This window comes from Myodes glareolus, chromosome 10 (assembly GCF_982192425.1).
Source record: "Myodes glareolus chromosome 10, mMyoGla1.1, whole genome shotgun sequence".
In the NCBI taxonomy this organism is placed as follows: Eukaryota; Metazoa; Chordata; class Mammalia; order Rodentia; family Cricetidae; genus Myodes; species Myodes glareolus.
In genome coordinates this window covers 22,623,795-22,651,376 of record NC_142035.1, presented here as the reverse complement: position 1 = coordinate 22,651,376, position 27,582 = coordinate 22,623,795, and the positions used below count along the sequence as shown (strand labels likewise).

The following is a 27,582-nucleotide window of genomic DNA, read 5'->3' as shown; positions in this document are numbered from 1 at the left end:
GTCCTAGAGTAGGAAACCTGTGGAGGATTGCTCACAGGCTGCTGCATCCCAGACAGCCACTGGGATGACGAGGCCCCTCTGACCCTTCCTGCATTTTCCTCTTAGGCAGCCCCTGGAATTTTGCCTTCACAGTCAAGTTCTATCCTCCTGACCCGGCCCAGCTGACAGAAGACATCACAAGGTAAGAACCACGAAGAGAGGGGTCGATGCCCTGGTCCTGTGGAACAGTGAGTAGGGCTGGGCGTGCTGGCCCTGGGAGACAGAGACTGTGGTGGGAATGGCAAATGCGGATGGCGCTCCCAGAGAGACTATCTCAAGACAGCAGAGACTAGAGGGAAGCAGGACCCAAATGCAGCTGCCTTTAACCCTGGAGAAGGTGTCAGAGGGGTCCGTCGGGGCCATTGTGCATTTCAAAAGGCAGATGTACCTAAAATGGTTGTTGTGGTCTGGCAATATGGCTTATCAGGTAAGGGCTCTTGCTGTACAAGTCTGGCTCCTTGAGTTCAACCCCTGGAACCCATGTAAAGATAGAAGGAAAACAGTTCCCCGAAGTTGTCCTCTGACTTCTACATACATGTCCTGTCATCATTACCCACCTCCACCCTCTCGCTCTCTCTCACATGCATACATGCGTGCTCTCTCTCACTCTCTTTCTCTGCTAATATATTTTTAATAATTACAATGATTTTTGACACACTCTGGGAGTCACTGACCTGTGGGAATTGGACCTGAAAGTTGAGTGAAGTTAGATATTTAGATATTTGTGTTTGAAAAACCACATATTTTAAATTTTGACAGTGAATACAAGCTTTTTCTCATCTCAGAGGGGACCCTCTATGAGCCAGATGACCTGGCACACGTGCTCTGATATTCTGCACAGAGCACTGGTTTGTGGTGTTAAGAAGGAAGGAAGAGAGGCTTGGCGGGGGGGGGGGGGGTTGGTGTCCTCTGTGCAGGAGAGTGTGGAGGTGAAAGGAGGCACCTGAGCCCAGTGGAGGCTGTCTGGGCTGCTGGGGTGCACATGGACCACTCAGGTTCAAGGGACCTGAGGATTGGCAGTAGGGACAGCATCCTTCAGGGTGGGAGTTTGCTGGGCCCATCCTGCCTCTGGAAAGCAGAGCAAGGAGAAGCCCCTGCCTTTAATCCTGTCAAAGACATGGGCTCGTTACGTGCTATCCTGCTCTGGCACCCGTCACATCATGGGACTTACACCCAAAGTAAGACACGGGCGTGGAGTTCTTCTGCAGAGGGTGGGATGGCTAAGCTGCCCTCACCCTCCCACTTGGTTCCTTACTTCTCTTTCTTTTTTCTTTTGTTGGGAGTCCTGGGGTTTGAACCTAGGGCCTTGTGAGTGCTAGACAAGCCCTCTGCATAAGCGGTGTCTCCAGACCTCTTTTTATTTAAAAATTTTAATATTTATTTTTATTTACATGTACATGTCTGTGTGAAGGTATGCCATGTGTGTCAGTTCCTGTGGAGGATTTCAGATCTCCTGGAGCTAGTGTTTCAGGCAGTTGTGAACCACTCTGCTGGGCTACGGGAACAGAACACAGGTCCTATGGAAAAGCAGTATGTGCTCTTAACCACTGAGCCATCTTCCCAGCGCCACTTTTTAAGAAATTTTGAGACAGTCTCATTAAGTTTCCTGGGTTGGCTTTGAACTTCTGATCCTCCTGCCCCAGCCTTCTTAGTCTGAAGCTATAGGCCTATACAACCAGCCTTGGATATCAGGTCCATTTTTAATGCCTGATACCCATTGACTAAGCAATATACCAAGTTCAAGATGCTGCCTCTGGCCTTGGGAGAGATGACAGACGTTCCTGGAATAGAGCAGGTCCCGGGCCTTGGCTTCATTAGCCCCACTCTAAGCCCTGAGATCTGCTTGGGGCCAAGGTGACAGCAGCCATATCCCAGTCCAAAGCTTTAGGCCAACACAGCCACCAGAATGTGTCTTCTCTGTGCCAGAGCCTGGATCTTGAGCTTCCAGAGACACCAGGGGAAAGGGTAGCGCTGTCCAGCACAGATGGCTCCAGAAGGTAGGGTCGTAAGAGCAGCTGATTTAGTCAAAAATAGTGAGGCCCAAAATAAACCAGTCAGAATGACAAATTGATTGAAATGAAAGATTGGCTGGAGCGCTGGCAATGATTTTTAAATTTTTAGACTCTTGAACAAAATGTCATAGGCCCATGCTGGACTCCAGTGATGTGTGAGCGCTGGTGGCGCCTGAACCCGAATACACACTGAGGCTGCTGTGACCATTGCCAGGGCTTTGGTTCTGACTTTGAAATGTCACAGAGCACTAAAAATTCTAAGTCGAAGTCATTTTTAAGAAATGACTTCTTGGGCAGTTAGGAAGACATTGGCAAAGCCTGCGGAGAAGGCCAAGGAGAGAGCCCTGGCTAGCTTCATGAACAGTGGCTGCAGAAGTGGTAGCAAATGACTTAAATGGTCAGACCCTCCAACCGTGAATGTAAGCTGCAAAAAGCCACAGCCTGGTGCCTGGAAATGCTTTCTCAGACCAGTTTGGTTCTTAAACAATTCACTTAGGGCTGGAGGCAGAAGAAGGTTTGGGGAGGGGGCCGGCAAGATGGTTCCACGGGTAAAAGTATTTGCCACCAAGTCTGATGACCTGAGTTTGATCCCCAGGACCTAGATGGTAGAAGGAAATCTACTCCCAAAGTTGTCCTCTGACCTCTGCACGTTCTGTACTCTGCACATGCTTCCTTTCCTCCTTACACATGCATGCGCACACGCGCGCGCACACACACACACACACACACTCACACGCTAACAACGAACCATTGGAGAACCATTGGAGAAAGCACTGATAAGCAGGTCCATCTTGTGGGATCGGGCACAAAAGTTACAGTGCATGTGGAGTGGATTGCGGACACAGAGACATTTCTTAAATTACGTCACTGGGTGTGGCAAAAAAAGCTCTAGAATCAGACGGCGCATTTGATATTATTTGCATATGAAAACACCCATAAATTAAAGCCATATATATTTCTGTTTGTTTGTGGAGGAGAAATGTCTAGAATACCATGTGACTAGCTGGTGGCTTTGCAGAGGGAGCTGGGAATACCACCAAGAGGAAACTCAGACACACCTCTAAAGTTTCTTTCTTTTTTCTTTTTCCATCTGAGAATATATTAACTTTCAGGGCGGGGGATGCAGCTCAGCTGGCAGAGTGCTTGCCTGATGTGTAGGAAGCCCTGGGTTCCATCCCCAGCACTGCAGAAAAGGTGTGGTCCTGCGCACCTGTCAGCCCATCACTTGGAGGCTGAAGTGGGAGGGTTACTGTGAGTTACACAGTGGTACCCTGTGAGAAAGAAGACACAGAACATATTAGACTTCATAGTTAAAACTACATGATAGCCAGGCATAATCGTGTATGTATATAGTCCCAGCATTTGGAAGGTTGAGGCAGGCAAGAACAGCTTAGGATATATGATGCGTTCCAGGCCCTACCTCAACACCAAGTAATTGGGTTAGGGAGGCAGTTCAGTGGGAAAAGTGCTTACACAGAAGTGTGGAGCTGAGTCTGGATCCCCAGAACCCATGTGTAGTCAGACCTTTTTATCAGGACTACTGGCTCCCCAATAATGACATGGAGACTTAGTATTGGTTATGAAAGCTTGGCTGACAGCTGAGGCTTATTACTAGCTCTTACAACTTAAACCATTTTTATCAATCTACTCTTTGTCTTGTGGCTTTATTACCTTTACTCTGTACTGTCCATGCTGCTTCCTCTCTGACTGGCGACTCCTCATATCTCTGCCATCTTCCCAGCATCCCTTCTGCCCTGAAAATCCTGCCTAATTATTGACTGTTCAGCTTTTTATTAAACCAATCTGAGTGATGTATCTTCACACAGTATAAAGGAATATTTCATAGCACCCATGTACAAGGACAGATGTGGTGATGTGTGATCCCAGCGCTCCTACACAGAGGAAGTAGAGGCAGGAGAAGCCTCAGAAGCTCCAGGGCCAGCTCTCTTGGTATATACAGAATCAAACACACACACAAAAAAGGCCTGCCTAAAACAAGGTGGTAGTCAGGGATCAACAATCAAGATTGCTTTGGGGGCTGGAGAAATGCCCCGTGGCTAGGAGTACTTGTTGATCCTGCAGAGAACCCAGTTCAATCACAGTGCCCACATGGCGGCTCACGACCCTCCATAACTCCAGCATCAAGGGATCTGACATCCTCTTCAGATCCCCATGGGCACCAGGCATGCACATTGTACACATACATACCAGCAGAACACTTGTTCACATACAGTAAGATAAATAACTCTTAAAATATTATTCTCTGGACAGGCAGTAGTGGCACGTGCCTTTAATCCCAGCACTTGGGAGGTAGAGGCAGGCGGATCTCTGTGAGTACAAGGCCAACCTGGTCTACAGAGAGAGTTCCAGAATGGCCATGGCTACACAAAGAAACCCTGCCTCAAAAAACAAAAAAACTCAAATGAACAAACAAACAAAAAAAAGCAACAACAAAAAGCAAAGACCAAAAACTTGCTCTCTGACTTCCATTAGCACACAGTGGTATCTATGTTCTTGCACACACATATATGCACACGTACACAAAACAAATCAACTGACAAAAACAAATAAGCAAAACCACAAGTCATTTTCCCCCCAAGGGCCCAACCAGTAGTAGTCCTACTGAGCTTGGAAATGAATTATAAATCTCAGAAATTCTAGAGTAGAAAAAAAATCCTCAAATTCAGAAATGAACAAAAATGCTTAAAGTCCCATGGCATGTCTTAAAAACCTGCTCACAGGACACACCCACTCATCAGCATGAATGCCAGTGTCTATGGGTGCCATTTTCCACATCGATAATTTTGTTCGATTCTGGTAGCTCAGCTGTCAGGGTCTGGACCACCTGGAGGTGTAGACCCATGCCCACTTCTTTCCCGTGTCTAGGTATTACCTATGCCTGCAGCTGAGGGCAGATATCATCACAGGCCGGCTGCCCTGCTCCTTTGTCACGCATGCCCTGCTGGGCTCCTATGCTGTGCAGGCTGAGCTGGGTGACTATGATGCAGAGGAACACATGGGCAACTATGTCAGTGAGCTCCGCTTCGCCCCAAACCAGACCCGGGAGCTGGAGGAGCGGATCATGGAGCTGCACAAGACATACAGGTAAGTGCGCCTGGCAGCCTGCTGGCTGCTGCCGTCCACTCGTCCTCTCCGGCTGAAGGGCTAGGCCCTGAATGCTGTGTCTTACATATGCCACTTTGCCTGCTCCTAGCACGAGGTGCCTGGGAACAGGTCCTTTTCATGAGGTGGGAATAACTGGGATCATATGTGTGATCATAAGTGACCACTTGGATCATAATGTCTTGAGTTCTTGTGTGGGTAAAATTCCCTGTCCTGAACCTCTGGGGATCAATTTTTCTGTTACTCAGTTATAATAATGGTGGTGTGTTTATGGGGAAGGGTACTGATACAGCGGTTTTAGCCAAAAAAAAAAAAAATCCTAAGTTTAAATGCAAATGCCAAACCTGACTGCCTTTTTCTAACCAGGGAATGTTGACAGGTCATATTACTTCCCTGTGCTTTGGAATGGTCATCTATTCAGCGTGGTGTTGGTCAACATGTCCCATGGGGTTATTAAGGAGGCCACACAGCAAATATTAAAGCCACGTCACATGTGGGCTGAGTATTGCTATCCATCAATTGGAGCATTTGTGTTGTTGATTGCGTACTTTGTTGAGCTGTTGATTGCATATTTGTTGAGTTGTTGATTGAATACTTTGTTCTGGAGTTAGGAGATAATTGGCCAGATGTGTGATTGTGGGCTAGTTGCTGAACCTCTGTAAGCCCCGTTTTCACCTATAAATACACAGGCTGAGATGACGAGTGTTGCCCAGACGCTGGTACTTGGGGTGGCAGAATTCATCACACAGGATCTTATGCTTCCTTGGGCTGCGGATATTGAATACCCATAGCACCCCTAAGCCATTGCAGCCATGGGAATACAGTCCAGTGCCATTCCTCAGTGCCTGCTCTGCAGAGAACACTACCTACCCCTGGATCAAAATGATTTGCAGGGCCTTTGCAGCCGAAAGTGCTGCGGTTCAAGCTCAAGGTTGTTATGGGAACCTGATGTGAAAGTACATTCTGAGGATATGGTGCTGCACCTGCAGGAAGGACTCCAGCAACATTATCTCATTCCTGTGCATGGAGTGGGAAGGGTTGTGTGCGGTGCACTGGACCTAGAGAGGAGGATTGTGGCCACATGTGATGAGTTCATATACGGGGCTGAGCCTGCTAGGTGTGAGGAATGCCGGGCCAGAGATGGCAAATAAATACTGGTGGAGATTTGCACATCAACATTGCTGGGTTTGAACTGGCTGCCGTGGAGTCACGCTAGGGAGGAGACAAGTAGTCATGGCCACCAAACATAGGAGGAGGATGTCATGCCTGCCATCTCCTTAATTGGTGGGAACTGAGACAAAAATCCTAACTCCCAGGCTAGTCCTTGTCTGCTGCCTGGACAAAACAAGACAGAAGATGACCTGAGTGTGACAGAAGACGGGCTTGGTGGACTGAAGTAAAGGGGCTCTCAGTCCTGTCCTGAGGGCAGAGGAGAGGGCCTCAGGCCTACCTTTCCGTCATGGCCAGTTCTGGTGGTGATACCTACAGCCGGCTGGACTCAGCCTGGGCCTTTGCCACATCCCACAACCATCCTTTCTTTCCTCAGGGGCATGACCCCGGGAGAGGCAGAGATCCACTTCCTGGAGAACGCCAAGAAGCTTTCCATGTATGGGGTTGATTTGCACCACGCTAAGGTACCACTGAGTCCCAGCAAGGCCTCATCTTAGGTTGTTCCTCGGGAACTATAGCCCCTCCAGAGCTAGTGTCTGGACTGTTTTGCCTCCAACTTGAAACCTTTGGGGTTCTTTCTCAAAGTTAATAACCTTTTATTCTCTCTGACCTTTATCATCTCCCCCTTGGATTCAGTTTCCTCACAAACCTAGTAGTTTGTGCCGCACTTGCTTGGGTGCATGTGAGAGACAGACAGAGGCCTTAGCTTGTTTCTGTCACAGTGGTGTGTGGCACATGGCCTGCCATGCATATGTTTCTAAGTGTTTGTTGAGTGACTGAGTGATTGACAGAGCAAGTGCCCGAAAAAGTGAGTGATGAATCGGTGGCTAAGTGGGAGGCGACTGTCCAGATGCTTGTGGGGATCTTAGTCGAGGAACTCCAACCTGCCCCCCGGAGCTTGTTACAAGTGGAGCAGAGTGGTGGCAGGGCTGCCCCTGCCTGGCTCCCAGTTCCCATTCTGTGCTCTCTCCTTGCGCAGGACTCTGAGGGCATCGATATCATGCTAGGTGTCTGTGCCAACGGCCTGCTCATCTACCGGGACCGCCTGAGAATCAACCGCTTTGCCTGGCCCAAGATTCTCAAGATCTCCTACAAGAGGAGTAACTTCTACATCAAGATCCGGCCTGGGGAGGTGAATCCAGCTCCAGACTCTTTTCACTCACCTCCCTGTCTGAGTTAGGCTTTCTTTTTTGTTTGTTTGTTTTTGTTTTTTTTTAATTTTTCAAGACAGGGTTTCTCTGTGTAACAGTCCTGGCTGTCCTGGAACTAGCTCTTGTTGACCAGGCTGGCCTTGAACTCACAGAGATCTGCCTGCCTCTACCTCTCAACTTCTGGGATTAAAGGCGTGCGCCCCCACTCTTTAGTTAGGGTTTCTATTGCTGTGAAGAGACACCATGACCATGGCAACTCTTGCAAGGAAAACATTTAATTGTTGTAGCAACTTACAGTTTCAGAGGTTCAGTGCATTATCATGGTGGAAAGCATGGGGGTATGCAGGCAGACATAGTGCTGGCTATATCTGGATATGCAGACCACAGGAAGCTGACTGATGCACTTGGTGTTATCCTGGGCATTGAAAACCTCAAAGCCCACCCCTCCAACAGGGCCTTACCCATTCCAACAAAGCCACACTTCCTAATAGTGCCACTACCTATGAGATTATGGGTGCCAATTACATTCAAACGACCACCCCCCACACTACTGGGAGGTTGACTGAACCTAATAGAGCAGACCCCAGCAACTGGCCTGGGTTTTTCCTACCCAGGAAACATGAACAGGCTCTGGGGTTCATGGAAGGTGGATCTCCCTCCTCCCTGCCTCTCTACGTAGACTATACACCCTGGACATGTGGCTTTACATATTGTTTATTTTATTAGTTTGTGTGTATGTGCACACATACACATACCTTGCATATGTGCTGTGGTGCACACGTGGAAGCTAGAGGTCAGGTTCTGTGGATATTTTGCTGTAGTCAGTTTCCTCATTCCACCATATTGGCCCTGGGGATAAAATTCAGGTTATCTGCTGAGCCATTTTACAGGCCCTGGATGTATGCTTTCAAGCAACATGTCTGTATGTAAGCATGTAAACATGTATACTCAGACATATACTTCATAGTCAAAAATAAAATGACAACCACATGGATTCAGGCTACACCAAAAAGTCAATATATATCTGCACGCACGAATTTGCCCATGTGCAGGAGTCCACTGTGTCTTTATACCAAGACACGCACAAGCTCATGATATCACATGATGTGTGCACAGAGGCACACACCTCCATGACCCACCTGGCCCTCCTCACCACTGTGCCAGCCACAGCAGCCACTATCTGTCACGTCTACACGGTCCCTTTGATTGACCTCCCTGCCTCTTTCTCCTACCAATTGCTGGCCTCCCTGCACACACACCAGCCTCTGTCACTGGAGTAAACACCTGATACAATCTGCTGTAGCAGGAAAAGGCTTGCTTTGGCTCACAGTTTGGGAGGCTTAGTCCATGTTGATTAGCCCTGTGGCTTTGGACTCATGGAGAGGCGGCACATTGAGGCAGGAGGGCATGAAGGGGCTGAGTGGCCATGCAGTGTTCAAGGCATAGAGTAACAAAGAGTACAAAGACGCCAGCATTTGAGGATACACACCAGTGTCCTAAAAACTCCCAGAAGGCCCTACTTTTTAAAGGCTTCCATTACCTTCCAAATGCACCACACTGGAGATGAAGTGTTTAACACCTTCACCTTTGGGGACATTGTGGATCCCAACTATAGCACAACCCTGTCCTTCCAGTCTCAGCCCAAAACTCATGCATATGGGGGCAGTGTTTTCTCTGACAGTTCCACCCAGGCCTGCCCAGCAGATCCTTCATCCCTGTCAGCTCTTATCTGTATCTGCAATGGTCTTATTTATTTTATTTTGTTCTTTTTTCCACGTGTGCGTGTGCATATGTTGCATATGAGTGTGTGTCTGTATTCATGAGTGTATGTGGTTGTATATGAGTGTATAAGTGGTGTGTACATGAGTGTGTGTGGGTGTACTGAGTGTGGTGTGTACTTGAGTGTGTGTATCAATGTATATGTCATGTGTACATGAGTGTGTATATAGTATATGGTATGTATGTTAGTGTTTATGTAGTTGTACACGAGTGTGTGTATATGGTGTAGTATGTACATGCTTATATGGTGTGTGATGATATATGCGTGTTTATTTGGTGTGTACATAGTGTGTATGTGTATGTGTGTGTTTGTACATGTATGCATGGTATGTAATATCAGTGTGTGTATGGTATGTATATGAATGTGTGCGATATGTACATGAGTGTGTATGTGTAGGATATAGTGTATATATGAATGCATGAATGGGTGTGTACCTGAGTGAGTGTGTGTGATATGTACATGAATGTGTGTGGTGTGTACTTGAGTGTATGTATGTGGTTGTACGTGTGTGTGTGTGTGTGTGTGTGTGTGTGTGATCTGTACATGAGTATACATGAGTATAGGTGTGAGCTTGATGTTGGAAATCTCTCTCTCATCCTCAACCATTTTTCTGCCTTATTCAGTGAGGCAGGCAGGGCCTCTCAGACAAAGTCAGAGCTGACCAGTATGTCTAGTCTAGCTAGCCAGACTGCTTTGGGGTCCTCCATCCTTCTAGGGCTGCAATTAAGATGACCTGCCACACCATCTGGCCTTTCATGTAAGCTCTAGGGATTTGAACTCAGGTCCTCATGCTTGTGAGGCAGACACTTCCCCATTGAGCCATCTCCCCCGTCCTACTGAATTATTTTGAGACCTCTTATTCCCTAGAATCTGTGTGTTGATCCCTCCCGTGTCTCCAGTGCTTAGCACTGGACCTGTCATAGCAAAGGGCTCAGTCCACCTGGTTTACATGCATGAACAGGCTAAAGTTATGGCTGTGTGAGGAGAGAGTGAGTAGGCGGGCTGGGCTGGTGGCGAGTATGGCCCAGGCTTCACCTCTAGCCCCCTCTTCTTGGCTTCCCAGTATGAGCAGTTTGAGAGCACCATTGGCTTCAAGCTCCCCAACCACCGCTCAGCCAAGCGGCTCTGGAAGGTCTGCATTGAGCACCACACATTCTTCCGGTGAGTCGCCCCTGGGTGCTCTGAGAGGGATGAGAGAGGCTGTGAGGGTTCAAGGAGCAGGAAGAGCAGTTAGCACAGCAAGCCTACCTTTCCCCAAGTCTCCCCTTTCTGGACTGTGAAGTGTTGTAGATGGTGGGACACTGGAGTGAAAAGCCTGCTGGGGTCTGACTTTGGGCCTGGTAACGCAGTCCTGACCCCTATCTGTCATCTCCACCACTCTCTGTTCTAGGCTGGTGTCCCCAGAGCCCCCACCCAAGGGCTTTCTGGTGATGGGCTCCAAGTTCCGGTACAGTGGGAGGACCCAGGCACAGACCCGCCAAGCCAGTGCCCTCATCGACCGGCCTGCACCCTTCTTTGAGCGTTCCTCCAGCAAGCGATATACTATGTCCCGCAGCCTTGATGGAGGTATGGCCCAGACTGGAGCTGGGATAAGAGTGGTTGTCAGGGGAAGCCAGGTGGGAGAACAATGCAGGGTCTGCAGAACAAATGTGGTGGCTGCAGTAGATACTCCCAAGGCCATTTGCACCAGACATGGTCGTCCTACAAGCTCCGCTGCTCCTGGGCAGTGCCGGGTCAGCTCCGTCTCACTGGGATGTGACGTATACTCCAGTACTTCTTTGGGTTGTGACCTTGTGGGGTCCCAGGCTCTGCCATCTAATTTTCTGGGCTTTTGCCCAAGAAGCTCAGCAGTGCACAGGTTGACATTCTGTCAACAGAGAAACATCGTGTGGTTTACACGAAGGAAAGAGGGCCTGGTCTGGTCCTGGCCCTTCCTACAGGTGCCATTCTCACAGCAGAGCTAATGAAACCTAGACTGGAGGAGAGATGGTGACAAAGGCTAGCCGGAGCTGGGGACTTGGTGGGAGAGCAGAAGCCTGGACTCTAACCCTAGAGGGCGGGTTTCATGTATTGACATCCTGAAAGGACACCTGTGGGACCTTCTCTTCTTGAAGCCTCCAGTTATACTCTGTCAAATGTAATTCCCAGGCTAGCCCACAACACAGAACAATGTAGGTCTAGCCAGGCGGTGTGCACCAATGGGCACTTTGCAGAGGAAATAGCCCTAAAAGGAAAGGCAAGTTGGCATATCTTTTTAATGGCTGCCAACCTGAAGGGTAATTGTCTGTTCCGGTTGTCGTCATGACGGGGTTTCGTAGCCTTTTTATTACTAAGGCTCAGTCTGCAACGTTTTGCATTGTACCCAGGACCTGGTGCAGTCTGTAAACCACGCCCCCCCTTTCTGTTCAGAAAAATATTTAAGAATTGCAGCAAGAGAGATGAACATTGCAGGAATCTCTTTGAATTCTTATCAATTCACAGAGAAAGCAAACCATTTGTAAGCTTCTGCTGTTGCTTGTCTGGGGATCTCTGAGCTTTGCTAGATAGTGATATACTGGGAGCTGCCTAAGGACCACAACCCAAACAGCAATGTTTGCTGGGCCAGCATGGATGGAAGGCTCACTCTGGGCAAGACACTCTCCAAAGTACTGGGTCCTTACCTCATCTTTCTGGCATAGATACCATTTAATGACGAGGAAACGGAGGCCCAGAGGGATCGTGTGACTTTTCCACTGTCACCCAGCCAGGAAGGGTTGGAGTTGAGACTCTGGTGCTGTAGGAAGGAGCCCAAGGCTGGGTGGGATGCAGCTTTGTGACTCTCCAGTCGTGGGCCAGGGTGAGCAGGAGTTGCAGTGGAGAAGAGTGGGCAGTGGCTGGCATGGGGAGACTGCCTCACACAGTCACTCGGCCACATCTGCCCACTTTAGCGGAGTTCTCCCGCCCCGCCTCAGTCAGTGAGAATCACGACGTGGGGCCTGACGGTGACAAGCGGGAAGATGATGCTGAGTCAGGGGGACGGCGATCAGAGGCCGAAGAAGGAGAGGTCAGGACCCCCACCAAGATCAAGGAGCTGAAGGTAGGAGCCCACTGGGTTGCCCTGTATCCTGCTCCCAGGGGGCGTGGATAGTGGGCTGAGGCCTAGACTTAGCCTTGACCCTCAGTGTCCTAATTGTATCCAAGCACCTTGCTATGGGGCACAGCATGGACGGGAGCTTGGCCCTGGGCCGTACTCCACACCTGGACATGCAGAGTAGGGTTGGGGTTGGAAGTGGGCGTGCTGTCCCCTTTTGGACCAGCTTCCCTGGGTCGCAGGGAAGTTTCCTGGGAAACTTACACACACACACACACACACACACACACACACACACACACACACACCCGCCTTACTTCCTCCTTGTATCCCCTTTAATTGTGGTCTGGCTCCGTGTCTCTTCTCTTCCCTGTGCATGGCCAGGTCACCAAAGGCCTCGGTGTGAAGTGTGTGTTCTTTCCTGCAGCCTTCTCCCCCCCCCCCCCGTGAACATCCGTACCCCCAGTATGTATATGTACACGCTCCTACAGGCACACACAGCCCAGCCTCACATGTAGCATTCACTTTCACACCTCCGCACCCCCACCTTAGACTCATGCACAGACACGATGATAGCATGTTCCCGTGCACAGGCTTGGCCATACACCGGCCAGGCGTGCCTTCCTTGGGATCGCTGAGCAGTCCTTGTCTGCCATGCAGACCTGCAGTGTGAACTCAGGCCCCCTAATCACATCCTCACTGTTACAAGCAGCAGGAAACCCTGGACACACACCAGCCTGTGAATATGGCTCTACCCACTTGGACTCTAGTCCCCTGGCCCCTCCTTTGCCTTCCTGGGATATCCACCTGCTTCCTATCACACCTTCCTCTGACTACCTCGTTACCTTAGCCGCTTTCCTGGCCTGCACTGTGTGGTGGGATTGGGTGTGAGCTGCTGGACCAGGCTAATCTGTTTATTCTACTGACCTTGCTGGTTCCTTTCCCTCCTGCCTTATCCTACCAGCCGGAGCAGGAAACCACGCCAAGACACAAGCAGGAGGTACTGCATGGACTCATCCCTCCCTTGATAGCCATTTAGATCCCTAGTTCATTTACCACCGTGTCACTTGGTCCCCAGCTCATGTCCCTGGCACCACCTCAGCTTCAGCTTCATTCTGACCAGCTTCCACACCTCTCCTCCATGTCCTTCCTCTCTGGTCACAGCCCTCCCCATTAAGCTCATGCCTTCAGCTCCCAGGTCAGATTCTGGTCTCATCCATGTGCCCTGCCCCTCCACCCAGTGTCACTCTTCGCTGGACCTGGTGACCTATGCTTACCTCCCCCCATAACCCCGGCCCACATGTGTGCTTCCATGTAGCTCCTCATTCCACTCACCCTACCCTTCCCCAAGAGCCCTGTTTGACCTCACCTCCATCTCAGCTGTGTTCTTTGCATCTCTTAACAACCAGATGTGAGTGAGGGTGGGGTGGGTGGGGAAGGAGGAATCTCAGGTCACATCTGCATCTGCTCAGACTCCAGTCCCCCTGCCCTCCTGTCCCTGGACACCTCCTCTCCTTCTCTTCTGTCATCTTCCATTCACTGATTGTATCAACGTCTGCCTCTTGCCCCCACTTCATTCCTCTCACAGTATCCAGGTCTCTCTGGGGATGCTGTTTGATCTTGGGCTGCTGAGAGCAGGCCACAGTCAGAGTCAGCCATGGCATCCTGAGATCTGGACTTGGGTCTTAGAAAGACTCTTTGGGCCCTGATCCCACCTGCACCACAGGGCATGCACACTACCTGTGACTCCAGCTATACCTGCCTTGTTCTTGTGTCAGGCCTTGACACTCACCCCTTGGTTTCTTCAAGGCCTTTGACCTCTAGGGATCCCAGGACCCAACCTCTCTCCAGCTTCTGGGAGCACAGCAGACCCATTGGGATCATCCCAGGTTGACCCACTCACCACTGACACATGGTCTTACCCCTGTGCAAACCCACTTGGCCTCTTAGACAGACACAGGCTATGGTCAGCTTAGCCTGAGGCCCATCAGGTGTCTGGGGAGAAAGCAGAAGCCTCTGTGGGATTGGCTTTCTTCCTGAGAAGTTTTGGGAGCAACTACAGTGATTCTTAGATGCCAGAGACGAGCCTAGAGGAAGAGTCTAGCCCTGTCTAGGGCAAGCTTGTCTTCCTGATGGTCCTCTAGCCTTGCAGCAAGTCTTTAGGCTGCCAGCCCACTCTTTCTCTCCCAGAAGCAGGCAGAAGACCAACCTTGAGAGTTCTCTATGGCTCATCCTCACTGGGCCCAAGCAGACCGCTCCATCTGTAACACTGGCATGGACTCAGGTGTCATAGATTAACAAGGGGCACACCTGGGACTCCAGCTCTGCCTGACCCATTCTTGTGCCAGGCCTCAAAACTCATCTCCTCTCCCTCATCTCTAATTTCTCACCCCACACCAACTTCACTTCCCCCCACCCAGCATCCTGGTCTCCCTGACAGCATATGACTGTCTACTTTTAGAGAGTCGAGGCGGATGGCATCTGGGAGGTTCTGTGATGGAGAAAGCAGTGGCCTATGGCAGAGAAAGCTGCCTAGTCTTTTCCTGGCCCCGAGTAAGGGAACAGGTCTCATTTTTCTGGACAAGCCAGCTTAGTCATATCTTTAACCCAGGCTTCCACGGGGCCTGAGCAGTTGGATGGGGCCTCAGAATAGCCCAGACTGAACATACTATTAAGTACAGTGGTCCAAGTCTTGAGGAGCGGTAGGAGCCAGGATTCAGAGGGTTCTGGGAATCCAGCCAGAGAGCCTGTGCAGCTCAGTGAACACACCAGGGACTTCTCACCTTGGTACATGCAGCCTGCTGTGCCTGGATCATAAACAGGAAAGTCATCTGTGTGTCTGACTCCATCTGGGCTCAGAACACAATGAGAACTCACCCAGACTGGAGGGTTGAGTGGAGTTGAATGTTCTGGGGGTAATGCAGGGGAGAAGAGGGGTGACTTCATTAGCCTGTCCTCTTTGTCACCCGCATACCCCTGCCCCTGGTTAGTGCATATCTTGGAGTTCATCGTCCTTGCTACCTTGGCTCCTTGGGTTATTATAAGGATGACAGCGTCGGGCTGGGATGGTGGAGGGCAGAGGTGCTGTTTCTCCCGTGCTGTCTTTGCCTGCTCAGCGCCGTTCATCTTATACCTCTCCCCCCCATGTCTAGTTCTTGGACAAGCCAGAGGATGTCCTGTTGAAGCACCAGGCCAGCATCAATGAGCTCAAGAGGACCCTGAAGGAGCCCAACAGCAAACTGATCCACCGGGATCGAGATTGGGAGCGGGGAGCGCAGGCTGCCCTCGTCGCCCGCCTCCCCCTCCCCAAAGGGCACCCCTGAGAAAGCCAGTGAGGTAGGTCTCCTGCTGAAGCCTGAACGTTGTATTAAAAGGCACAGGGTAGGGGTACGGGGTTAAGACTGTATTTACCTTCATCCTCCAAACAAATCTGTGCCTGTTGCTGCCTTAGGCTGGTGGGATGGGGAGGCAGGTTAGGTTGAGAGGGTCAAATCCACTAACCACTGGATCCTAGGGACCATCTTAGAAAACTTTAAAAACTCCTGGTAGCTTGGTGTATTCCCCTCAGTCAAGCAAAGAAAAAGAGGGAAAGCGTGCTTATTAGAAAGACAGGTTCTGAGACCCCATGAGGGACCCGCTGAAGCAGGAGAGCCCTGGGCCCAGCCTTTTAAACAGTGTCCTAGGCAAGTCTCTTTCCTACTCAACTTTAAGATTCCAGGAGCCAGCTCCTTTGGAGCATCTGACCGTACGGAGATTGTGGTCCTTGCTGGGAGGATTCTCACTTCATCAAAGCAGTCAATCCTCTATCCAACCAGACTACTCCCGAGGCTTTCCCAAAAGGGCCCCTTGTGTCCTGCCCTCCAGGGTGGAAATGCTCTTAGGGTATTTTCTCAGCTGAAAAAGATATGATTTGGGAAAATCCTGTATTTGTACTCCCAAGCTCCAATTATTTTTAGCAATTTCTGAATCTTGGCAGAATTTACCCCGATTTCAGTGTAGGTGTCTTCTCTCCTGAGCTGCCGCTTAGTGGTCTTAATGGATTGTGGTCTAAACTTAGTCTCCTGGTTCCATTACCTGGGAACTGGAGGACTCTGGGCTTGTTGCCTCATCTCCCTGAGGCCCTGTTAGGTGGAGATGTTTACAGCGATGTTATAAGGGTCAGCTGAGATAATGCCTGGAGAGGGAGCACACGACCACCATGCTGTCTGGTAGGAGCTACGTGGCGTTCCTTATAGAGTCCCAGGACTCACCCTTGCAGATCTCTAAATCAAAGCTGGAAGGATGCTAGGAACCCTTTCTGTTCTAAGACCTCGTGTTACTGAGGCCCAGAGAGACAAAGAATGACTCAGCGTGATGGCTGTGCTTGTTGTGGCCACAGCATTGTGTTTGCTGGTAATTCACAGCCTGCTTGAGGGAAGACCAAATCACACGCAGACCAGATATAGTCGGTAGTGTATGTGCTTTCTCTCTAGTGCGTAGGATGTTGGCGATGCAGCCATGATTGAACCCGTAGAGTGTTGATCGAACTGGTCCTCACCATAGTCTGAGCCCACCAAATAGCAGAGGGTTTCCTTTGTGAGGTATAAACTCTGGACACAGCTGGAATTCCATAGCTGCCAAAGTCCCGCAGTTAGGAATGCTTTGGGGGCCTTGAAGGCCGGTATCCTAGAAAGAAGACAAATCTCTGCACCTGCTAGCAGAGGGGCACACTTAAACATTGTGACACGACACTGTCGTCTACACATGTCTGTATCAGCTGTTGTAGTTACCCGGCGTGCACACAGCCCCTAGGCTGGAGGTTGGGCAGGCCTCTGAGGGCTTCTGTGGTCCCAGCACAGCCAAACCCTTAGACTGGGCCATGGATGGCTGTGATGTAGTGAGCTGGTCCGCAGTACTTTCCTCTCGACCCCTCATTCCCTAGGGAGAGACTTGGCCAGAGTGACTTCTAACAGTCCTGAGATGGCCAGGTTTTGGCCTGGGTCCAGTTGAAGTGTGATAATAGAAACCACCCGAAAGGTGAGATGTCACCAGAGAAAGGAGTGGTAGATGAATGCTGGTGAGCTAGGACCTGGAATTGGAGTTGTGCCCCACCTGCTGGTGACAACTGCGGCTGCTAGCAGAGGGACCTTATTAGATGGAGGCTGTTCCCGCCACCACCTCCTTAGCCCTGAAAACCACAGTCACCACTCCTGCCAAGTACGTTGGAGTTATGAACCATTTATAATTTTCTTTTATGCCCCTTGGCATTTATGGGTTCTTGAAGATTGGCAAAATTGGGAGGAGCCATAGACAAGGGCTTGACTCTGTCCTTGGGTGAGTGGTGTCACCTCTGTGAACCGTTTTGCATAGGCCATCTGAAAGGGGACCAGAATGTCATTCCATTGACAAACCTAACTGGAACAGCAAAGATGGAAGCTCATTGTCCCCTAGGAAGTGTTAATGGTTGTGGGGCCACTGCTGAAGGTGACTAGAATCCCTGGCCTAATGGCTCTATGGAGGACCCTGTAGGGACACACCGCCCAGAACTCCAAAGCCATCTCAAAGCGTGTGTGCCCCACCCACGCCAAGGGGAAAGCAGCAGGAACTTGAGCAATTCCCATTGGGCCAGCCTAGGTTTTAGTTTGAAAGACAATTCTGTGTGGGTGGTGTAGGTGTATATGTGTTCGTGTGGGTGTATGCACATGTGAAGTACACATGTATGTGTGTGTGCATTCATGTGGAGGCCAGAGATTGGCACTGAGTATCTTCCTCAGTCATTCTTTCTTTTTTTTATTATATTTTCATTTATTTGTGTATATGTGTCTCTGTGTATATATTTGTGTATGCAATGTGTATGTATGCAATATATGTGTGTGCGTTTGTGTATGTGTCTGTGTGTTGTGTGTATGGAGGTCAGAGGACAACTTTTGAGAGTCTGTCCTTCCTCCATGCGGGTCCTGGGGATTGAACGTAGGTTTTCAGGCTTGACAGTGGGCATTTTCACCCACTGAGTGCCACTTTATTTTTTGAGACAAAGCCATTCACTGCCTGTCTCCACCTCCCCTAAGTTGGGATTACATACGTGTGCTGCAATACCTGGCTTTTTTCACAGGTGTTGGGGATCTGATCCCAAATCCTCATGCCTGTATAAGAACTTTACTAGTTGTGGCATCTCCTAAGCCTCTCACAAGATACGACTGTGACCCCAGCTACAGGGTCAAACCATAGTCTAAGCCATGACACCTCGGGCTGACTTGAAGTCAGAGTCTAAATGGTAGGATTCCAGACTCTTGAGTGTTAGTGGGCACGAGAGACTGGCCGAAGGCCACAGGACTGCCTCATAGCCAGCCACAACTGTCCCTCCCTGTCTCCTCCCTCAGAGTGGCTCCTTCCTCACTGAATCTGTGAAGTAACAAAACAATGTGGGGCCTCCAAAGCTGACTATTTACAGACTCTGTGTGTCTCTTCTCTCCTGCTCTTTCTCTCTTTTCCTTCCTCCCATCTCTCCCTCTCCTCCGGCCCTGGGCCTCCCCTGCAGGCCCAGAGGACCCAGGACTCTTCTCAGCAGGACTTGGTACCTGGAACAGCAGCAGGCTTGGAAGTGTTCACTCAGAAAAGCCTCGCAGCATCTCCTGAGGTTACTGTCTTCACTTCCCCACACCCTTTCCTCCCAGGCCTCCAGCCCATCCCTGTCCACCCTCCGGGATCTTAAGAAAACCCTTTCCCTAGGGTGAGGGGAATAGGCCAGACTCTGCCATGGAGAAGAGAGCAGGGGTGACCCATGTTGTCCCGTGTTATAAATGTCATCTCCTCGTCCCAGGGATCCATGAAGGGTCAGTCCCTCCGTCATCTGTTGCCTACCAGGAAGGGCAGGATCATAGATAGCTATACCCAGAAAACAGAACTTGTCGCCTCTGTCTCAAAGGGGACAAAGATATGAACCTCTCGGGAGGCAGGCTCTAACCCTAGGCTTGAGTGTGTCCTGCCCTGAGGTCTTGGTTCTATTTAGAAGCCTACTGTAGTCTATGGGTGGCTCATTAGGGCATAGTATTAATCCTTCCCCTGTTTCCAGCTACCTAACCCCATCTGAGACATTGGTCTGAGTCTCCAGTCAGGCAGAAATAGATACCTTCCTCCCCCAAACATCCTTCTAAGTGAGGAGTGCTTTGTTTCTGGGTCCAGAGGAGCATCAGGTAAAGGGTTCTTGGGGTTTCCTGTGGCTCTGTGTGAATACTGGGGATGGACTCCCCATATCCCATCCCACCTGCACACTGGGATTACATAGTCTGTTGAGCTGGGAACCTACTGACTTGAGAAACATCCTTCATGTAGCCTCTGCTCCGTCTGTTGGTGTGACTTGCAATGGTATGGACCCTTCCCCTTCTGCATAGAATACTTGTGTAGCTGCTGTGAGTGTCGTGACTGTCAGAGGGGCATGAGCAAGTGCCACGTGAGGAAAATACACACCAAAGCTCTCCCGGAAGTCTTCCCCCATGGAAAACTGAAAGCAAACCTATCAGTGTTCTCTCTCAAAGGCAGTGAGACAGGAGTCCAGAGCATCCCAGAGTTAGGGACGTGGTGATGTCCTAGTGTCTGGAGTACTCTTAGAAACAAGGACGATGCCTGTTTGGGGAGTGAGCCAAGATGTGCACCTTTCATCAGTGGCATCCATCTTGCTGCCCTTAAGAGCAGCCTGTTTTGTCTATTCTCCTCTATCTTATTCTTCTTTCTACGAGGCCTGTCCGTGTTACCCTGACTGGACTCAAGTTTGTGGTCCTCCTGCTTTGGTCCCCCAAGTGCTGGGCATGAAGTTTTATTCAGGTTGACCAAAGTCTGCCCTTTGGATCAGTTGCCTGTGAGCGTCCTCTTGCCTCCTGGTGGCCATGGACCCACTCTGCAGCCTCCCTGAGGGACACCCTTCAGATTGAGCACCTTCCTTCTGCACCCCTCCCAACAGCTTCTCCCAGGATGTGAATTCAAGAAAGCCCCCTTCCTGGACATCCTCTGACCCAAAATGTAATCCAGAGTTCCAGGTAGGGCCTGAACAGCCAAGAGTCAGGGGAGCCACCCTCTGGAGTTTCTTCTTGTCTGGCATGAAGCAGCGCTATCCCCTTGTCCTGCTCTTGTGGCTGGAGCAGAGGCAGTGCCGTCAGGTAGCAGGAGGTACTCTAAGGAGGGCACTTAGCATTGCCCCATCTTGTGATGAGGGCCAGATGTGGCTTTACCAGCACACTGGTGCCAGCAAAGTTGTCCTTTTGTAAATCCTGCCCCTACCCCATATCCTTAACTGTTGTTTTTTAGCAGAAGAACCCTTGTTTCTTCCCTCACCACGACTGTGATCTGCAAATGCCCTCAATGGGAGCCTTGCTTTCCCCTTCTGAAACAAAGTTGCCAATTGGAGTAAATTTAATTATGTAGATGAGGGTTGGTGCTGCCTGGCATCTAATAACTAAACATTGCCATGTGTTTCCCTTCTCTGCCTCTAGAATCTTTCCAGTTGGCGCCAGCTTCCTCCCCCACACACCATTGCTCATCTAGCCTATTTGCTAGATGGGATTGGAGTGGGAATATTCCAGGAGGGGCCTATTTGGCCAACTTTGACCTTCATCACTAGGCTGATGATGTTAAGAGCTGAAATGGAAGCAGCAGGCAGAACTTGCTTCCCAAGGAGATGAGAAGGGTCCTTACCTCTGCAGGCCAGCAGAACACCTCCCTCTGAGAGTTCAGGCACAGACACCTGAAACATCTCAGAAAGCTATGCCAGATCATGTATAGACCTCTCTTCCTTTGATCTCTTTCCCCTGGTAAGATTCTATCAATGAGCTCAGATTCCCTGACCTGGGAATAGGATTCGCAGTGTTCCTTTGATCCTTCCAGCTCCTTCAGATTTTATGGGTGTGGCAGACTCAGCACCAAGTCACACCCTGAAAAGGAGCCCAAGATCATGTAAGCCTCTGGTCTCCTGCTCCTGGGAGGAGTGTCAGGCACACCTCCTGTGGAGGCAAAACTTTAAAAACTTAGAATCAAGTGTTGGGTTCTAGGCTCCGTGACTCGGCGCTCGAGTGGCTTTCCTTCCCTAGGCCTAGATTTGGAAGTTGACTTCCATGTCTGCCTTATTGTGACTTCAGAGGAAGGAGGTATCTTAAGTCTGTGATCTTAAGCCCATGCAGGACTGCAACCTCCACAGGGCTGCCCAGTGTTTTTGCATTTTGCATTTGTCAGATGGACTTCTGGTGAGATTTTGTGGGGAGAAAGTATTCTGTGATCCCAAGACTAAAATTCCAATGCTTTTACTGCTTTGCTAATGATTTGAGAAACCCATCAGTACCTCTGAGCTGCTAGGGACAGGTAGAAGACCATTCTGGGAAGTTTGATAGTGACAAACTTGATAATCCCCCTGGCTTTGTGCTGGTGTCCTCTGTGGTCTTTTCTTCTGTGGTACGATCTGGTTAGTTCTTCTCTATTCTTTCCATGGGTTTTTGTTAGCATTCTCCAAGCATCGGTCTTAAAATCATTTAAGTGGAACCCCAGAACATTCAGACTGTTTTAGCCATTGCTTCAATGGTGCTAAGCTGACTGTTTGGTATCATTGCTGTGGATCTGTTTCCTTCCCAGAAGCCCCTGTCGAGGGGTCATGTTTTAGGCTGGGGCCTGTGAAATACGGTTCACTGTTTTCCTCAGCTTGGCATCAGATCCCAGTTGGCACCCATGTTCAAGGTTGTGAGTTAAGGGTTCAGGCATCAAAATGCAAAATGCAGCTGTTCTTTTCTGGCTTTGCCATCAGCAAACAATGGCCGCAACCAAGTCATTTTCCTTCTCTAGACTTCAGCCCCCCCCCCCCCCAAGGGAGGTGACACTGGATGTCTTTGGAGCTCTTTTGGCTCAATATCCAAAGATCCCTTGTAAGTGCCTTCCCCGCAACAGTGGGAAATGTTCAGTTCCAAGAGGAAGAGGCCGGTTCCACCCATAGAGCTCCCTTTACTGTTGTTCCTGGGATGAGAGGCACAAGACCCCACCTCACTGTATCAGGATGAAACCAGTTATTGAAGAAGGTCCGTCAGTTTATTGGGGAATCTTACTGGGAAAAAGAACTTTGATCATGATGAATAGCTTTGTCACCCCGTTCTGCCCCTGGCCAATTCCTAGAACACAGTCCCAGTGGCAAACCCTTTGGTGGCAGATTGGTCCCTTCTTATAGAGGGAAGAGGCCATCCCTTCCAGTGCCCGCTGTTTCATGCTAACTCTTCTTGCTCCAATTGCAACACAGGGCTCAGAGCACTGGGTATTTATAGAAAGAGTATACACTAGGCCAGAAGAACTTGGCCTCCTAACAATGGCCACCACACAACGGGAAGGAAGTGAGGCAGGCCTCGCTGAGATCCTTGCTGATGGCAGACTCTCCAAGGTAGACATTCTGGTGGACAAGTTCAAAGTTGAAGTGGCCACAGAAGAAACAGTGGGAGTCGGAAGAGCAAGTACTCATCAGCAAGGGAAGATGATTGCAAGTCCAGGAGAGTTTGAGACAATGAGAGAGGAAGGCCCATGTGTCAAGGGAGGTACCCGAGAGACCGCTCGAGCTGCAGGCTACGCATCAGCAGACAAGCTTCCTGAGGGCTCCAAGCCCAAGATCAGGAGCCACCGCGTCTCAGATGGTCAGCTAGAGAGCCCAGCAGAGCCTACTAAGGGGCTGGAGGGGCTCCAGACTTGGGGAAGACCTACAGCTCCAGGAACTGGGCCACTGCAGGCAGAAGTTCTTTCTCCTGCATCAGACAAAGGACTCCAGTCTTTCCTGTTAGATCCAGCCCAGGCAGAAGCCAGAGCCGACTCCAGCGATGAAACTGATACCTCCTTCGCAGAGAGGAGCTTCTACCTAAACTATGGAGAGAAAGACGCTGAAGAAGTTCTCCCTCTACCCTCAGAGGACAGAGAAGAGCACCTGCATGCCCCTCCTGGAGATGGGACCTGGTTGGAGCTGGCAGGCGAGCACACGGAGCACTGGGAGCTGAAATCCTCAGCCCCAAGGGGTTCTGCCCCAGGTTCCAGCTGGAATAAAGATGAAGCCCATATGACTTCCTCCGAGGAAGAAAGCTGGTCCTCCAGGGACCGTGGGAGGCCTGGTGACCTACAGGAAGCTGTTGTGGGGCAGATTTTTGCAGAGGCCTGGGAAAGAGCAAGGCTGGAAGGAGAGCTGACCTACCCAATGGCCAGGGCAGCTGAAGATGAAGAGGCCCCCATGAGTATAGACCGGATGGAAGAGACTGAGAGAAGTCCCCCAGCAAGACAGAAGCACCCCCCTGGTGGAGGAGGAGGGGTGCACCTAGATGCCCAGGCCTGTGCCCTTCTGAGGACCATTCCTCCTCATGTTAGGAAACCAGTCAGGCGAGACCAAAGCAACTTTCTGCCCAACGAGAAGAGGACAGTTTCCGCTCAGGCTGTAGAACCCATGGCAGAGGACAGGGAGGCAATCATCCCGCTGCCAGCCTCCTCTGGTCACATTGATGTTCTGGCAGCTGTGAAGGACACTTCCCAAAGCCCAGTCTCTCCTGGGTCAGGGAAGCCTTCAGAGTTTGGGGATCCTTTTGGAGATCAGTTCCCCATAATTTGCAAACATATCCATCTTTCTGAAGAGAGCCCTATGCCCAAGGACACACGAGGTGAACGCAAAGCACCTCCAGTTGCCAGCAAGAAGCCCAGAGTTGTCCCTGAAGGAACTGAGGGGCCTGCAGTTCCGGGGTTTGTGTTCCCTTCAGGAAAGCAAAAGGAGACTTCCCTCCAGGCTGGGGACCAAGGGGATTCCCAGGAAGATATTAGCAAGACCTCAGTGGCTAACAAGATTCGGATATTTGAGACCCATGGAGTTGAGTCGTGCCGAGCCAGTCAGGGTGAAATGAGGGCCCTTCCACATGAGCTGCCTTCGGAGGCTTCCCCAGGGCAGGGAGAACATCAGAAAAATAAGCTTCTAGACTCGGGTTTTGTTCAACTCCAGCCCCCTGGGGACTTGGCCAGCTCCAAACTAACGCCTTCTTCTGTTACACCTCTGGCTACCCAGCACTATGGGGAGGGCTCTTCTGCTACCTCCCACAAGGAAAGATACACAGAACCAGAGCTCCTGTCCCCTGACTCAGGCTGTGAAACCACGCTGGAGGAAGCTACCGGGGTAACTGGCCATGTGAGCCCCCACCCCCAACCAAGTCCCCACTTGTGGAAACTGACCGCATGCTCTGTAGCTCTTAGAGGCATGTTTTGGTGGCACCTGGTCATTCCTGCAATGACGCTGCTTGTTCATCCCTAGAAGGTTTTCTCCTACATAGCCCTGAGATAGCCCAGGCTGAAAGATGGGGCCCTTTGCTTAGCCCTTGTTAGCTTGTTTGATTCCCCCAGACTTTGGTGTGACCTTGTGTCCAGAAGGTCACACAGCAACCACAGAGAAGGTACCACCAACAGTAGTAAATCACGTATCTGCTTTGCCTTGCTCGTCTCACCTGCTAAATTCCTCCCTATCTTGCTTGGCTTATCCGGTGATCTTTCTTCATCCTTTCCCGTCCCTGGTACCCTGCCTTGTGGAAGCTGACAGTCCAGAGGTTGCCTCCACTCTACTTCCCTCTCTAGTTTCTTTCTGCCTCCTTAAGACTAACTGTCTTCTCTAATCCAGAACAAATCCGGAGATGCGGGCAGGGAAGAGAAGAGCTTCTTCAGCCGCTTAGCACCAAACACCCCTGGGAAGGGGGGGCGCCTGAGATTCGCCAGCCCTCCGGGCCCTCAGGTCTCTACAGTCCCGCTGTGCCTCGATGACTTGTTCATCTTCATCCGGCTGGGATGCTTCATTCCCTAGATTCCCACCTGCTCAAGTAGCCAATCCCCTGTGGCTGTTCACACTCTGGCTTGTCTAGAATGTTTTCCTCACACCTCTCAACCTTCCAGAACCTGGCCAACTGGAGGCTGGTTCACAAATGAATCTCTGAAGCATCCTGAACCTCCAGAGCCCGGAGCTGAGTTTTTTCAAAACATTTTGTGGGTGTTAGATTGGTCTTTAAAAAAAAAAGTCGCAAACTAAGACAAAGAAATAAGCAAGCAAATAAACAAAGCCGTGTGTTGTTTAATCCCTGACAGGCCAGTTGAGAGGTATGTATTTAGGACAAAGTTTGCTGGTTCTCCTTGGGCATTCCCTTGGCCTGCTGTCGTCAATTACACTGATGGGGCCAGAACTTCTCCATGGTTGCCGTAGAGTTCAAAGTGATACTGAACTCCCTTGGAGCTAGAATTTCTCCTCTCTCTGGTTGATGCTGGCCCTCCCCCCAGAGACTCAGTGCAATTGACAGGCTGCTGACTTCTGTGTTCCTCGAGCTCCCAGCTTCAGCCTCTTTGCCTCCTCTCCTGAATTCCTCTGAATCCCTGCCCTCCTTCCTCAGTTTACCTCTCAATGCCTCCTGCACGGATGGTCCTGTGGTCCAGGCCTCCATCCCTGCCTTTCGCACAGTGCTGCTTCTGATAGGCTTTCAGATCCTAGCCTTGGAGGGGGCCTCCTGTCCAGAGCTCGCTAGAAGGATGCCAGCTTGCTTTGCCGTCCTTGCGAGACCCTCCAAAGGAGCATCCCCTCTCTGAGAAGTTTTTGTTTTATTTTGTTTTGGTGCTAGATTCCAAGGAAACCTTCCTGGGGCGTGTTTTTCATTTCCTGACCTGCTCTTCCATTTGAGAACATCATTGCAGCCTTGAGATTTCTTCTGACATTCACTATCTTGACCTCTCTCTCTCTCCCCACCCCATATTCCTATTCCCTTGGTTTTATCTGGCCATAGAGAGCTGGGCTGAGGGAGGGCTCGGAGGAGAAAGTCAAACCACCACGTCCTCGTGCCCCAGAGAGTGACACAGGAGATGAGGACCAGGACCAGGAGAGGGATGCGGTCTTCTTGAAGGACAACCACCTGGCCATCGAACGCAAGTGCTCCAGCATAACGGTCAGCTCCACATCCAGCCTGGAGGCTGAGGTGGACTTCACAGTTATTGGTGACTACCACGGCAGCGCTTTTGAAGACTTCTCCCGAAGCCTCCCCGAGCTCGACCGGGATAAGAGCGACTCTGAGACCGAAGGCCTGGTGTTCTCCCGGGATCTCAAGGGGCCCTCCAGTCAAGAGGATGAGTCTGGGGGCATCGAAGACAGCCCAGATCGAGGGGCCTGCTCCACCCCAGAAATGCCCCAGTTTGAGGTACAGTGGAGCTTCGTGGAGATCCAGTCCAACAGGGCACTGCATGTTCAGAGGGCCCTGGGCCACGAGAAGACCAGCCATCAGCTGCAGCCTGAAGCTCTGTCTGGTGTTGCATGACTGCCCCTCCGTAGAACAGCATGGTTCTGCGACCGCATGTTTGCTGTGTCGGTTCACCCCTAACACACGCCCCATGATGTTTTAACCCTGTGACCCCATCACTTGCTGAGGTCAAGTGATGCCAGTCTTACTGACGACTCCTTGGCCCCCTGCCCGTGTTGCATGGCACCTGCAGAGAGCATGTGTCTGTGGACTCTCGAGGCTCCCACAGCTGGTCTGAGACCTGAGTGGTTTCTCTTGATTCAGGCCAGGGCTCGTTTCACCGGGGCCTGCAGAAGAGGCCATTATTTAAACCCACCAGGTCCTGAGACCTCGGTGTGGAGTGGGCACTCCAGGAAAAGAGAAGACACAGCCTTTGGGGAGGTTGCAGGGCCAGCATCTGGGCTTCTCTGCTTTGAGACCCCTTGGTTTTCAGAAACTCATCCTCGCCCTTTACCTCTAGCTGAGCCAGCCCGCCCTCCCTCCCTCCCTCCCTTCCTCTGTCCCTCCCTCCATCCTTCCCTCCCCCCTCCCTCCCCCCCTTTTCCCTTCTTCCCAGGTGGTGATCACCAGCTCGTCCATCCAGGACTCTTGCTCGATGCTCTAGGTAGACCTGTCATTCCTTTCTGTGCCCCCTTACAGTGATCCAGGATGGAACTCACACATCCCTTCTCCATGCTCTTCTGGCCACCCCAGGTGGCGGTACTGTCCCCACCACATCCTGCTGCGCCCTGCCATGCTTTGGCTCTAATGTTTCCCCAGCACAGTCAGGACAGTGGCGGGTGGCTCTGCCCTCCCGCCAGGTGCCAGCTGTTGTAATTCTGGCTCACACTCAGCACTAAGGGATGATTAATTGGATGAGTGGCTAGATCACAGGATTCTGGAAGAATCCCTCCTTTCTCCCTCTTCTTTCCAACTACATGACAAGCTAGGTTCCATTCATCAAGCCTGCAGTGTG

General features: G+C 50.8%; 1 protein-coding gene across 1 annotated transcript in view; it reads left to right on the top strand.

Moving 5' to 3' along the window:
- The window catches only part of Epb41l1 (erythrocyte membrane protein band 4.1 like 1), a 66,454-nt gene that overhangs the window by 24,292 nt on the left and 14,580 nt on the right, over positions 1–27,582 (top strand). The window contains 14 exon segments of the mRNA XM_085697144.2: positions 106–181; positions 4,938–5,156; positions 6,721–6,808; positions 7,324–7,476; positions 10,339–10,436; positions 10,666–10,841; positions 12,203–12,351; positions 13,310–13,345; positions 15,498–15,614; positions 15,616–15,681; positions 18,863–18,961; positions 22,592–24,493; positions 24,977–25,087; positions 26,121–26,528. Coding sequence (XP_085553270.2) covers positions 106–181; positions 4,938–5,156; positions 6,721–6,808; positions 7,324–7,476; positions 10,339–10,436; positions 10,666–10,841; positions 12,203–12,351; positions 13,310–13,345; positions 15,498–15,614; positions 15,616–15,681; positions 18,863–18,961; positions 22,592–24,493; positions 24,977–25,087; positions 26,121–26,528 — 3,698 coding nt within the window.